Genomic DNA, 14,958 nt, shown 5'->3' on the forward strand with positions numbered 1-14,958 from the left:
CGGGGCCCGGCTGCCTCCAAGCCAGACTCTGCGGCCTCCCCCGGCCTCCTGGCTGCAAACATCGTGGCTCTGTGCTTGCCAACCTCGTGCTGCGGCATAAATCCTCAGCTTTTGTCTGTGTTTAATCACCACCCTGGGAAGTGCTATCGAAGTGCAATTGTTTCTGGCCAGGAGTGCACCTCCCAGGCCTGCAGCTGCTCACCCAAGACAGACCGCATCACAAGGGGGTCCTGGTGCAGGGCCGGTCATCTGGGTTAATAAATGGCCACCGGGGTAGGGAGTGCTGCAAGCTGGGGACCCCCGATCACACCCCCACCACCGAAGCCAGCTCTGACGCATGCGGTGGAAACTCAGGCTTCAGTTCCTGGTGACTGAGCACACACCCTCCTAACTACTACCCAACCATTTCTCTAGCTAAAGCTATTTTTAAAGAATCTGGAGGGAAGGACAAAAGGAGAGCACACAGGCTCCTGGCCTGTCCCTGCCTGTTTGGGGCTTCCAGGGTCAGAGGGTGGCGGAAAGACCTGTTCCAGGGAGAGGGCAGGGAGGGAGCGGTGACAGACAGAGAGGGGGTCCCTCTGGGCAAAGGCAAGTATCACGAAACGTCATTCTTCTAGAAAGGCACAGACGTCAATCTAGGCCCTTAAGAGAAGCAGGGCACAGGAAAATGTGCAAAGAACTGACGCACTAAAACGGAGAAAAAGACATCAAATCATTCGTAAGTTTTACTGCACGATGTAACATTTTCTATATTAAAAGGTTTTTGGTGATTTCTGTTTAAAGTAGACCCCAAAGTAGACAGGAGGAAATTGCTTAAATGGCACACTCGCATGTTAAAATTCGACTTCCATCTCTGTGGAATCCCTGTCCAGCCTGGTCCCACAGGAAGCACTAGAGGGACAATCCCTGGGAGACGGTGGACCGTCTGCACTTACTCCAGGCTCGCACAGAGGAGACACGTAGGCATCTGGGGTGATTTCCCCCGGGGCCTGGCTGGCCAGCAGTCTGGACGATGCCCGGGGCCTCCGAGTCCCCAGAGGCTCAGGACCCTGGCATGCTAGCCGCAGGGGTGTTGTGATTCTGCAGGTGGGAGTCTGGTGTGCCCTGTCCTTGGTGAGGGGAGGAGACGGGGGCTACTTCATTAGACAGAACCGGATCCTGTGAGAGGAGCCTGGGTGCTTTTGTCTACAGTTACCAGGAGTTTGCTCATGGTGATAAATAATCTTTGAGCTTCTGTTTCTGAAAGACAGGGCTGCCTCACGGCAGCAACCTCTCAACTCCCCTGGGGCCCAGGGAGCTGAGAGGATGAGGTTTGTAAACCTCAGAAGCACTGTTGGGACACCTGGGGGCAAGGTGCAGTGAAATGTGTCAGGGATGAAAATAATGGCCAGTCATGGAAAGGAGAGCCGGATGGCAAGAGGTGGATTAATAATAAATTAGACGTAAAGTGGGAGAGTCTTTGGAGTTCAGAACGTTCTCAGGGCAGGATGACTCTTTCTGCGTATCTGTCATCCTTAGGAGTCATTTTCTCAGTCAACTTTCTTTCTCATCTCCTGGTTATTCAGTCACTAGTAGGACCTCTTCCAGTTCTGTCAGAGGAAACACCAGTAACCAATGGAACCAGAGTCCTTCTGCCTCACAGGGTTTCTAAAACCTAAGGCCTACTTGGATTCCTCTGTCAAATTCAGTAAAAAATAATTATAACACATTTATGTGTTACATTTTACAGTAGACTCTAAAAATAAAAAAGACGCTCAATGTAATTAGTCATCAGGGAAATGCAAATCAATCCACCACGAGCTACTACTTTACACCTACTAGGAGATGACTGTAACCAAAAAGCAGGACAATTACAAGGGCTGGCGGGGATGTGGAGAAACTGGAACCCTCACACACTGCTGACGGGACTGTAAAATGGTGCAGCCCATTTGGAAAACAGTCTGGCAGGTCCTCAAAATGTTAAACATACAACTACCACATGACCCAGAGATTCCATTCCTATATGTACAGCCCCAAGAAATCTGAAAACATATGCGCCAACAAAACCCTGTACATATATGTTCACAGCAGCATTATTCATAAGAGCCAAAAACAGGAAACAACACAAGTGTCCACTTACTGATGAATGGTAGACAAAATGTGGTTCTACCCACACGATGGGATACTCTTTAGCCATAAAAAGGCACGAAGTACTGACACAACATAGATGGACTCTGAAAACATGACACTAGGTGAAAGAAGCCAGACACAAAAGGCCACATATCGTATGAGTCCATTCATCTTAGATGTCCAGACGAAGCCAATCCATAGAGACAGACAGTAGATTAGCAGTTTCCTAGGGCAAAAGGGGTTAATGGGGCGAAACTGCTAACGGATGCAGGGTTATGTTTTTGCGGTGATGAAAATGTTCTGGAATTAGATAGTGGTGATGGTTATAACCTTGTGACTATACTAAAAACCAATGAACTGTAGGCTTCTTAAAAAATAAAACTAAAAAACAGTACACTAAAACCTCTTATTTTCAAAAGCCTTGTTTTTCTAACCTCCTGTCTGCCCAGCCCACAATCCACCCTGCTAACTGTATGTGTGCACAGGAAGCTGCCTGGGATGATGCTCACCCAATATTTTTTTTTTTAATTTTTAAAATTTTTTGGCCACGCCGTGCAGCATGTGGAATCTTAGTTCCCCGAGCAGGGGTTGAACCTGCACCCCCTGCAATGGAAGCGTGGAGTCTTAACCACTGGATGGCCAGGGAAGTCCCGTTCACCCAGTATTAATGGAAGTTATTTCAAGGTGGTAGAACTGGAAAATCTTTATATTTTTCAGCATTACTTAAGTTGTTACAATGAACAAATACCATTTTTTTCCCACCAGAAAATCAGTGATTTTTTAAAAAAACAGAACAAGGTAGAAAAATTAAAAAGCAAATCCCCTAAGGCAATGGTGCATAAGGGAGATGCCCTCATGGGACACACAATCAGACTCTTATTTTGGTTCTGTGATTGCCTTACAGAAGCCAGGATTCACCCCACCTCCTTTAAACACGCTAGAAGCCAACAGAATCCAAAAATGTCTCTATCTCTGTCTGAACCCAGCTGTCAGCATCCCCCCGCAGTTCTAGTTTCTCCCCTCTGAACCTAACATATTATCTGCACTAGGTTTTCTTTGCTGGGGCAGAAGGAGTAGGAAGGGGAAGGTTTTTTCCTCTTTGGTTTGAAATGCAACAATTCATTTGCTCTTATGTGTATATACAGTTTCTTTCTGCCCTCCGGCCATCTAATCATTCTGCTACTGCTGAACACTCTCATAAACATTTGTATTCCTCTGACATCCAGGCAACCAAAACCCTTTCCTAAATGTGGCGCAGTCCCTATACTTGACAGCCTCACTTGGTGGTGGGTAAACAGAACCTTTATTAGGTCCTATCCCCAGTTTCACAGCACAGAGCTGGGTGTATGCTCCATGGTGCCTTGTAATTAGCCAAAAGCAGCGCTTTTCCAAAGCCTCACTATGTAACCTGCCACTACTGAGGACATGTATAAATATTAAACGCCAAAGGCACCATTAAAATAACATTAAGTTACTGGCTGAAGAACTGACAGCTGTGATATCTCAAGTCGAGATCAGGCGGCCGCCTTGGTGTTCTTTATCTTTCCGGGTGCTTATTTGTAAGAGTTTTCTGAGTTCCAGGGACCTTGCGCCCACCTGAGACTGTCAGGTGGGGCTGGAGATGAGGCGGAAGGCCGCCTTTGATGACGATGCTATTTGTCTGGGTTTTCACACACTGGGCCTGTCTGTTAAATTTGATCTACTAAGTGGGAGGCAGTCTGTCTGGCCTCACCCTTCTTGCTGGAAGACTGACTTTCAGGGGCAACCACGTGACAAGACTAATGAGCCCCTGGTACTGGGTGGGAGGCTGCAGAGGACGGGAGAGGGAGGAAAAGGGCCAGGGAGCAGTGTCGGCCACACAGGGCACGGGGGAAGCGCACAGGCCGAAGCCCCCAGGAGCTTCAGGGCCCACCTTTCACATAAACAAATGTGTGGGAAACATTCCGGGCAAAGCCAAACAACTACGCCGTCTGGTTAGCAAAGATGAGAAGCAAATTACCTGCGTCATACATAGTACTGGCTTTATTTCATTTGCTAAATAAAATGTTTCTACCTCTCAGTATAAAAATAGCCCTTAGAAGCATTTAATACTTCAAAGATGAAATGCACTTAGTGATGGCATTTGACTTTCACATAAAACATGTACGGGGCTGGCAGGGTGGTCGGACCCTTTGGGAGGTGGGGACATACCTGTTTAGCTGCGGATGAAGAGATGGCTTTCCTGTCCAGCAGGTCAAGCAGCTCAGCCAGGGCAGAGGGTGTGACAGGACTAGCAGCCCCAAAAAGGAGAGAAGAAACATGTACATTTCACTCTGTCGGTGTATGCATTTATGGTTATTTAAAATCAAAGCACGTGATTTTGTAGGTTTGAATAATTCAATCCACACCCAGGAACAGAAGTAACAGGCCAGTTAGGCTCTATGTTATTTAGTTATCTTGTACTTTAGGACAGAACACATTTTTGTGACCAGTGTTGTTTTTCTTTATTTTACTACCCAGCAATAACCGCAGTTTGGCAGAAGTTGTAGTGACAGACAACTGCTCAGTTTAATTAGTCAAAAAAAGGAGGTGGCTGCAAAATTCGTGAACCACGACGAGAAGAGAAAAAACCAAAACCCAGTAATTAAATATTTTCGACTGAAAGATCAGCCTAAGAAGTACTTCAAACAGAACAGCTAACAAGGCCAGTTTTCGAGTGTTTTTGTGCAAATATAAATTCTTTTTAATCGTAAGAACTTGTCTTTTAGGGACGCAGTGACTACCAGCCATGTCGTCAGCCATCCTCATGGGCATCCACAAACTGCTCTCTCCCGCAGGCTCGCAACAGCTTCTCACAGAAGGGCCTGGAATTCATTATGCCTACACTTCTAGGAAGGGACTTATCTGCCAAGATCCCATGATATAAAAGGACGAGAGGCAACCAAAGGCGTAAAGTGTCATTAATTGACATTCTGGGGTGAGGGGGGCGGTGAGTGCCTAGGATTAGTGGAAAAGACTGAATTACAGACTATTTCTTTTAAAATACATAGTTTTGCTACTTTTAAACACATGCAGCGACTAGGCTAATGAAACGCTGTCTGTCTGAGGTCATGAGGGGACCAGTTTTAAATAGACTGGAACGACTTATAAATAGCACGTTAGTGTGTCTGTGTAAACGAAAGCTTCTGGAACGTTTAACACTACTTGAAAACACCTTCTGTTTAAGTCTCAGTTCCCATTACTCACTATTCATTTCTTTGTTAAGCTCTTCGATAGTAAAAAGGAAACTACCGCTCAGCCCCTACTCCAATTTCCCGGAATTCCAGGCCAACCGAGTGCAAGTGCACCAGGTCTGACTCAGGTGCAGTGAAACCTCACAGGGCTGTTCACGTGAGGCAGCTGACACACAGAGGCAGCCCACTGTCCTGCAAGTGTCTGCTTATCCCGAAGTATGGATAAAAGATCATTCCAAGAGGATATTAGGTTTGCAGAGTGTCTGGACCACCCTGATTAAATCTCAGCAGGACGAGGGGCAGAGGGCTGGGAAATCAAGACACCCTTTCTCTAACTTCCCACCCTATTGACAAGTAATAAAGAATTCCCGAAATAAATTCAGGTTTCTTGGATGTTCTATGATCCTAGTAAACATAAAGGCCAATTAGAGTGTAGACTGTGTGTAGAACCTGTAATAAGCACTGAGGTTGAACTAGATTTCTCAAGCCTGCAAACAAAAGGGTCCCCACTCCCACGTGAGCTGATGATAAAGGGATGTGAAGACAGAGAAGGACAGAAATAGAGTACAGCATGACTAAAAATACTTTGCCTTTCATCCAATGACCTTCATTCACTATGAAATACCTCCACTGACTTGGGATTTCTCAATCGCCCTTTTGTACCCACTGTGCTCGACACATAGTAGGTCAGCAGTATCTGTGTCACAGACTCCTTCCCCCCAACTGGGACACTGTGTCTACTAATTCCAGCTGTGCCAGGGCTCACCTCCAGTAAGACGATGACAAAGATCAGGACCTGTCACCCTGGCCTTGAAAGGCCCCCCTCATCAGGTTAAATAAATAAATCGGCCGATTTGGAACAGAACAGCAGCAGAAGCACAACTGGCTGCTGTCAGATCACGCTGGTTTCTGGGCCGTGGGTGTGTCTCCACTAAAGAAGAGCCCGACGTGGAAGGCTAGTCTCCCATCCCCAGCCCGGCGCATCTGCAGACAAGGGGAAATGGCATCTCTCAAGCCTTCCAACTTCACCCAATCCCCTAGAGCTCTTATGGGATCACGACTCTATCTCCAGCCTGGATTCTGGAAGCAGACACCCTGACACCTCCACAGCCACCCCCGTTCCTGTGAAATGTGCCGCCTGTCGCAACCCCTGAGCTCATTTTAGGCCCAAGCTCATGGGACACAGAGGCTCGTGGAGAAAGACAGGGAGACACGGACACCTAGGCGGCTGCTCAGCAATCCTTCTGTTCACCTCGCTAACGTCCCAGCGCCCCTGCCTGGCACTCCCACCCAAGCTGCTGTTCTAGAGCGTCTCCTTCCCACGCCCCTTCTCAGCACGGACCCTCACCTCCCGCATCATAAGGTCACCCACTGATGGAAGGCTCAGAATCTTCTGGGGTGCCCGCCTCCTCCTCTTCCATCAGACAGCCCCCTGGACCCACGCTCTTGCCTGCATCACCTGCCACTGCTACGCATCCTACTCGGACGCCGGGTTCCTCCCTCCTGCGGCTTTAACCCCACACCTTCACGAGCGCTCAGATCTGCCCTGTGTTGACAGTGCCTCCAAGTGGTCTTGCAGTCACTTGATTCTGCCTGACCTTATTATTATTATTTTTTACCAATGAAGAGCATCAGTGGCTACTGTCTGCCCGTGTTGTTTGGATCCCAACCCTATCCCTCTGCAGATGCTGTTCTTTTAAAATCACCTCCCCTCACTAATTACCAAACATAATAGCTTCCCACCCTGCTGCACCCCCTGAGAAAACCCCTTCTCCCTGGGCCTCCAGTCTCTTTTCCCTCCTTGACTGCCCTCCTCCACCTCTTCCCGCTGGCGAGTAGTGGCCCGGGCTCCCGTCTCCCCACACATGTTCTAAGCCAGGGGTCGGCAAACTTCTGGGAAGCGCCAGAGAGCAAATATTTAAGGCTCCGTGGGACACACCTGGTCTCGGTCATGCAGTCTTCTTTGTTTTGGTTTCTAAATATACGAGGTAATAATCATCCTTAGCTCACAGGCTGTATACAAACAGGCCCGCGGCTGTGACCTCTAACAGGCTCCCACCTCCTACATCCCATTCTTGGACGCTGCCCCGCATCTCACGCTGCCGGACTAATCCTCCTGTGAGCCTCAGCCCCTTCTCAGCTCAAAGGCCTTCCCTGGTTTCCTAGTGCCTCAGGAGCTGCTGCCCGCAGCTGACCCACAAGTTCAGGCCCTCGGCTGGAGTGAACAACTGGACAGCTGCACCTGCCTGATATTACCAGGAAATATTTGGTCAGGGAATCAGTAACTTCCACTTTCCTAACTAAATCAAATCTGGTATGAATAGCTATGAGTTATTAACCAAGAAAGCAATATGCTCAAAATAATGAAAAAGCCAAGTTCAACAAGCACTTTTCTGGCCAGACCCTTTAAACACCAGTCTTCTGAGAGGTCTTTAAAGATGAACGCTCACTTGCAAAATCACTTCCTGCCAACGTGATCTCTGGAGTGTCCCTTGCCTGGTGTCATCATGAGACTACTGCTAGCTTTGCAGCTACTGCCCTTCTAGGCTTTGGAAACGTTAGCCCAGCTGCCGAGGTTGCTCACTGGTTAATGTTTGCTCCAAGGTGAGGCTGGTATATGCAGCCCAGGCAGTGGTTGTCTGAACTGTGTAGACTGTGAGAGCTGCTACACAGAGCTTGCTTCCTGTTCAGTTCCTGTTCTACATAAACTCTAGCACAGAACTGTTGCTTAGCTTCCTCCTTCCTTGACTTTGGAACAACCAAGCACACTTTTATTTAGAGTTTGGTGCCCTTGGAGTTCTTTTTTCTTTTTTTGATAAAGTTATTCATTTTATTTATTTATTTTTGGCTGTGTTGGGTCTTACTTGCTGCGCACGGGCTTTCTCTAGTTGTGGCGAGCAGGGGCTACTCTTCGTTGTGGTGCGTGGGGCTTCTCATTGCGGTGGCTTCTCTTGTTGCGGAGCACAGGCTCTAGGCACACGGGCTTCAGTAGTTGTGGCTCGTGGGCTCTAGAGCGCAGGCTCAGTAGTTGTGACGCACGGGCTTAGTTGCTCCGCGGCATGTGGGATCTTCCCGGACCTGGGCTCGAACCTGTGTCCCTTGCATTGGCAGGCGGATTCTTAACCACTGCGCTACCAGGTGAAGCCCCCCCTTGGAGTTCTTAAGACTCTAGTGCTTACGAATTGTTTGGATAAATACCAGGGGCTCCAAGTTCCCCTGACAGTCTAATTTATCAATCTCAGCTCCTGTAGAAGCTCCTAAAATGGTTGTTAGCAAACCCCTCACGTCACAGATCAACATATAGAGAAACTGGTCTGGAAGTCAGGGGGCTGGCTTCCGGTTTGAGCAGTTGTGCACCTTACCTCTAGGGGCCTGGATTTCCTCCTCTGCTAAATGAAAGAGCTGAACCAGAGGTAGCTCAGGTCTCTGCTGAGACTGAAATTCAGTGACTCTAGCAATCAGTCAGCAACATGGAAAACGCTTTTTAAAGCTAAGAGTTAGATCTCCTCCCAAAGCTCCAACCACTCCTTCCCGGAGCCTTTCAGGTGAACGTGGTCTCGTCCCTCTCTGCTTGCACCGCACTGACTAGTTCTAAACAAGAAGCACTCCATTCTGCCTTGAGGTAAAAGCATTAGTGCACAAGTCCAGTCCTCCCCGGGACACAGCTTCTTAAGGGCCGGGCCAGCGTCCTGCTTGGCTCTCCACGAGCTCCGCACAGAGGGTGCTCTACAGCCAGTGCTGGATTCACGGCTCAACTCCCGCGACTTTCCACACCCTCCATGTTCCGGCTCGACCCCAATCATATGGTCAACTGTACTTTTCTGCCATTTTCCACCCTCTGCTCCTCCCAGCTATGCTCCCCCTGCTCCCCAAAGCTGCTGCTTCTTCGCCATCCCCACGCCCTGGTTCCTCACAGATGTCTCCTGGCCCCTCCTTCACCAAGACCTCTCCAGAGCCATTCAGGCTCTGGTACAGCTATACCTCCTCCATCAACTCTGCCTGAATGGGCCCGGGCTTTTCAGTGTGAAGACTGAAGTTTCTGAGTACAGAGGTCAAACCGGAGAGGACAAGAAGGAAAGAAACAGGCAACAGATGCCATGGGAGTTTGGGGATTGGGGCGGGAAGGGGGGGACATCGTTTTGGTACCTCACATACCATCACGGAATAGAGAAGGAAATGGACACTAAGGGCCCACGGGCGCCGTGTGTTTTCCTCTCAAAAACCCTCGGAGGCAGGCACTATCACTGTCATTTACAGTGACGGCACTGAGGGCGACTCATCCAAGGTCACGGCTGTAAGAAGCCACGTGAGGAGGTGAAACAGACCCACATGGCCACACGGGTACCTGTGCAAACACACTGCGAGCAAGAGGCCGAACATGAAGCCAGCATCGCACAGGGGTAACTTCTCCGAACAGACGACTCTTTGGACTCACGTATCAGTCAGCACACGCCTGTCTCCCCGGCTCTGCTTCCCCATATGGCCGTGGGAACTGCTGCAGCAACGATGCTCCCCAAGAACAGCTCGGCCTCCCGCGGGGCGCCACCTGCCTGTGTGTCCCTGATGAACACCCACATTTAAACCTGCTGCCCGTTCTCTCCTTCCTCACACTCTCCTTTTCTCTGGCTCCTATGACACCCATGGTCCTGGTTCTGTCCCTCCTTCCCTGCCCATGCTCCTTGGGTAGTCCAGGGAGTCTCAGGCCTGGTCACACGGTATCCTCCCCACAGCTCTCACCTGCTCCAACGGCTTCCAGTACCATCTACACATTGCTGAGTCCACGATCCGCTTATACTGGGCCGTGCCCTGCCTTCCCCGAGATGCCACGCTCGGGCTCCCCTCGAGCCACGTGCACACGCTGCTCTCCACGCCTGGAGCGTGTGCTGGACTTGGCCTGCTGGGCCCCGTTCACCCTTCACTCAGCAGGGAGCTCAGCTCTCCTCTCCCCCTTCTCAGGGCACCCAACTCGCTGCTTTGTAAGGACCACGGGGACCGCGTCTGCCTCGTGGACCGGCTTTCCCCACGCTCAGCACAGAACTTAGCATAGGGCAGAGTCTCAGTTAACAGGTGCTGAGTTTTGAACAAGTGAGAACTCTCGGATTTACACTCCCAGATGCCTCCCAGCAGATGCAGGCCCATGTATCTGACTGCCTATCAGTCACCCCACGAGGGGGACATCTGTCCCACAGGCAACTCAAACCCTGCATGTCCAACAGGAACATGGCATCCTCCCCACCTGTCCCTCTTCCTTTACCTCCCACCAGGTTGAAAGGCTCCACTCCATCTCGCCCCAAGCCCGTGTGAGGGAGGTCGAGTCATGTGGAGTTGAAAACACTATCCGCACCTTGGTCCACCGCACTCGGGCCCAGGCACAGGGCGTTTCGCACGGGCGCTCCTGTAAGAGGTACCCAACTGGGCTTCCCACCTCGGCTCCATCTTCCATCCCATCCCCCCAGAGGGGACCTGGAGTGAGCGTGTGCTCTCAGGCCTTTGACAGCTGCCGACAAAGGCGTGTGAAGCCTCCCGGGTGGCCTTGCCCATCCCTGCAGCTCCCCTGCTCCCTCCCGAGCACCCTGGAGCTTCTGGGCCTCCTGAGCCCACCACGCCTCTTGTCTCTGAGTGTCGCATAATTGCATCTACGGTCCAGAATGCTCGGAACCCTCCCTCCACTTGGCAACTCCTCAGGGCTTGGTCTCTGAGGGAAACTCGCTCTCCCTCCTGAGGGAAAGCTTGGTGGACGCCCCAGCCTCGGTGCAGGTCCCCTTCCTGTGCATTCATGGTGGCCTGAACACACCTGCGGTGTAACGGGATCGTACTGAGCCGACTGTCTGCTTTCTTACAGCCTGGATGCCCTGCAGGTAGGACACTCCTCATTTACTCATCTGTAGGTCCCCAGCCCAGCACAGTACAAAGGACAGCGTGGACGGTCAGAGATCGGAATAAATGAGCTTTCAGATGTGAAGGGGATGGCGGACAGCTTTAGACTCTGACATTCACAGGGGATGTCTGTGTCTCGTCAGGAGATCCTGAGGGGGAAGAAGGAGGGCAGAACACCAGCCCTGCCCTGTGTCAACTGCTTCTGGACACAGAGTTCACCAGAAAGGAAAATGCGCCCCCAGACCCCACTCACCTCTCACTGACGGCAAGGTTCTGTTGCTTTAAAAAGCCCAGAAAAGTGTTGAGGACCCAACTAGTCACTTTTTTTGGCTCTGCCCTAGTTTCTTTTATCACATTTTGGAAGAACTCCAGTAGGCCAACTTCATTCTGTAAAGAAAAAGAAAATGATATAAAGCCTCCAAAAAATGAAAGATCAGTATTCTGAAACTGTCACCCTCTGCATCCCTGAGACATCTACTGGTACTTCCCCAAACAAGGATGTCACCAGAAAATTCTGATCCCTTTCAGTAAACAGCAAGTATTCTACTACTTCTACTACTGTCACCATGCATTTATACAGCAGTCTGTCGAAGGAAGGAACATACTGCAGACAGCCTGGACTTTGTGGACCAGAGGACGATGAAACCTGACATCCCCTAAACTCATTCGCCCTCTCAGTGTCAGCCATGGGTACCCTACCCTACAACGTTTATCCCTGAGCAGCATGTCTAGCCTGAGTTTACCGTCCTGTCTCTTTCCAGGCCTGTCTGCTCCTGTAAGTCCTAGCGATGGCTAGAAAAAGAAGGTAAGAAAAGCAACAGACCAAGAAGGAACAAACAGAACATTCTACTTCTGAAAAATCAAACGTGGATCGTAACTGTACTCATCTTCACATCATCCCCAGAGCGGACAGAAGTGGTTTTCACATGTTTTCAAAATGAGTAAGAACACAGGCACGTGACCCACTTAGACCACGTGATGGGTGGAGGGTAGTGCCAGGCCTCTGAGCCCAGCTGATCCTGGCTCTCACTGCGCTCTGTGAAAACAATCACCTGGGTTGGCTCATCAAGGAGACGTGCTTGAAGAAGCCCCTACTCTCCCTCCCCCTCCGGACTGCCAACTCTGTGAGTCAGGGGCCACGCTGCCCGTTCTCTCTGTGCCTAGAGCTAGGCACGTGCTGGGTCTCTGTGCTGGGTCACGGCAGCTGCCTGGTTAGCATCGATGGGTGAATCAGCGTCTCCCATCGCCTTGTGTTTTCTTAAAAAAAATCACATGTGAATGCTCACCCTTTATCATACCATGTTCACCTTTAAATATCGGAATTGCCACAATTATGCCTAAGAGTAATCCCCAAGGCACTCACTGAATTATACAGTACGTTGCCTGCTCAGATGGATTTGGCAAAACCAAGAAATGTGGCTAAGCCCAGCCCTTGTTTTTCAATGAAGAAAAAAAAACATGTTCCACCCACATCTGAGAGGCTGAAGGTTCCAAATGCATTTTAAACAGTAGGTTTCCCCTACCTGCTGAAATTCAAATCAAACCACGCTTTCCTTAAAATATTCCTTTTTAACTTTATATTGCAGGTAAGGCTCCCACCCTCGCTCCTTTCAGAGAAACTTCATTAACCAAAAGAACATTCTGGAAAAATACGATACTGGGAAGAAGCGAGACACACTAACAAAAGTGCTCTCAATGTTTCGTTATTGTAGATGCTGTAATAAACACACAGGCTCACAGCTGCTAAAATAGAAATTCCGTAAAAAAACGAAAACAAAAACGAACTACGTGCCCTTTATAACAGTTGCATTCTCTGGTGACAAGCCTACTGAATCATCCCATAATCATCTCCTGAATCTCTTTTCAAGCTGATGGTATTATTCTGCTCATGCTAAACCTGGGCAAAGGCCACCTCAGCAGCCAAAGCTTGACTACAGATAAAGGCAAATTCAGGCAGCATGAAGAGAAAGTTCTGTTTAACTTATGGAAAAGTATTCATATTTCCACAATGGCACACAAACCACTGGAGAGGGAGAAAACCGGCTACCGGCCCAAATCACATAAGTGGGATTCCCTTTGTTCTAACCCAGAGAGGCTGGCCTGCTGGTGAAAAGAGCTGTCAGGAGGACTCTGCTTTGCCGAGGAAAGGTTTTCTAAATCCACCTAGAAATACTGAACTCACAGGCCTGGCTGAGTTGCTGGGACGTGATGAATATCTATTCCTCTACCCTTGGGTGGTTTTTTTGTTGGATGGATAACGTGGCAAGTCAGATTTCTGTTTGTCTTTTCGTGTCAGTGCTGTGAGGCAGCCTCTCTGAGCTGGAGCTGTGCTTCACTGGGGGATATGTGGGTTCAGTACACAATCTGCAGTGGATGGGAAAGTCTGCGATCGTGACAGGGCGAGTTGTAGGCAGCAGGGCTGCAGAAGGCCGAGCTGTCCCCGCCCGGAGAATGACAGATGGATGCAAAGTCACACATGGGCTGCCCGCTCGGGCTCTTTACATCAGAAGCCCGCTTACCAAGAGAAAAACACAGCATTCTAGGTAAGGCCTTCTTCGTTTTTCTGTGAGATTGGCAAATGTTTGGCCCAGATCTCAGGAGCCCCTGTGAACATGGCCGCGCAGCCATCTGGTTTTCTCGGGAAAACAATGGACCAGTTAATTCCCTTACGTGAAAACCATATTATGAGCAACGCAGGGGAATTCCCAGGCAGTCCAGTGGTTAGGACTCTGCACTTTCACTGACAAGGGCACGGGTTCAATCCCTAGTCGAGGAACTAAGATCCCACAAGCCGCGTGGTGCAGCCAAAAAAAAAAAAAGAGCAAGGCAGAAAGGCCACTGCATTAGGGAACCCTTAATGTCCTTCTCAGAGGCAACAAGCCAGCACTAATCTATCCCACATCAGACAGAGCTGAACCTTCAGCTACACAGGGCGTCAAGTTTCCCGGCCGACTATGTCTCAAACTGTTCCTTCAAGAGATAGCCCGGGGCTTCCCTGGTGGCGCAGTGGTTGAGAGTCCACCTGCCGATGCAGGGGACGCGGGTTCATGCCCCGGTCCAGGAAGAACCCACATGCTGCAGAGCGGCTGGGCCCGTGAGCCATGGCCACTGAGCCTGCGCATCCAGAGCCTGTGCTCCGCAATGGGAGAGGCCACAGCAGTGAGAGGCCTGCGTACCGCAAAAAAAAAAAAAGAGATAGCCCAAGTGGCATGGACAATTGGTCCTGGCTTTTGTGTAACACCAGACACTCTTTACAGCTCTGCGACTAACTGGGAAGCATCCTTTTCACATTTTAATCAAATTTCCCAAAGCATCCCATGACACCCAAAGCCAATGCCAGGCCAGCCTCTTGGATGCAGACACGAACCCTCCACTGCCAGTGGGTCTGTCCGCTGGTCACTGCTGGAGTGAGGCAAGGCAGAGGGGTCACCTTCCCTTCCCTGCTGCTCTGGGAAGGAACCTTACCCACACTTGCATCGGGCCCTAAAGCCAGGTGCCCCGCAGCCGACTTTTCCAGCCTACCTTCAGAGATGACCAAATGCCAGAAGACTATCCTGCTCCAAGAGGAGGAAGGCTGATTTCTCAACTGCCATTCCTGTCCTGAGTCACACACCCTGGGAATCTGATGATAGGCAGGATGAGGCTGGACTATATTTAGAAGGCGAATGAAACCCGATAGAGACAGCTGCCCGGTGGCAGACTCGGAGAAGAAAAAGGCCACAGAGCACACATTATGGGACAGCTGGTTATGTGGCAGGGA

The 14,958-nt window shown here is 50.0% G+C and overlaps 1 protein-coding gene across 2 annotated transcripts in view; it reads right to left on the bottom strand.

Annotated features, from left to right (window-relative positions):
* GATB (glutamyl-tRNA amidotransferase subunit B) overlaps nucleotides 1-14,958 on the bottom strand; it is a 75,695-nt gene that overhangs the window by 4,328 nt on the left and 56,409 nt on the right. For both annotated transcript variants that reach the window (XM_027117181.1, XM_027117182.1), the window contains 2 exons: nucleotides 11,452-11,585; nucleotides 4,300-4,378 (listed from right to left, as the gene is read on the bottom strand). In XM_027117181.1, coding sequence (XP_026972982.1) covers nucleotides 4,300-4,378; nucleotides 11,452-11,585 — 213 coding nt within the window. The remainder of the gene's footprint in view (nucleotides 1-4,299; nucleotides 4,379-11,451; nucleotides 11,586-14,958) is intronic.

Source organism: Aethalodelphis obliquidens, unplaced genomic scaffold (assembly GCF_003676395.1).
Source record: "Aethalodelphis obliquidens isolate GAN/ISIS:26980383/991018 unplaced genomic scaffold, ASM367639v1 scaffold17, whole genome shotgun sequence".
Taxonomy (NCBI): domain Eukaryota; kingdom Metazoa; phylum Chordata; class Mammalia; order Artiodactyla; family Delphinidae; genus Aethalodelphis; species Aethalodelphis obliquidens.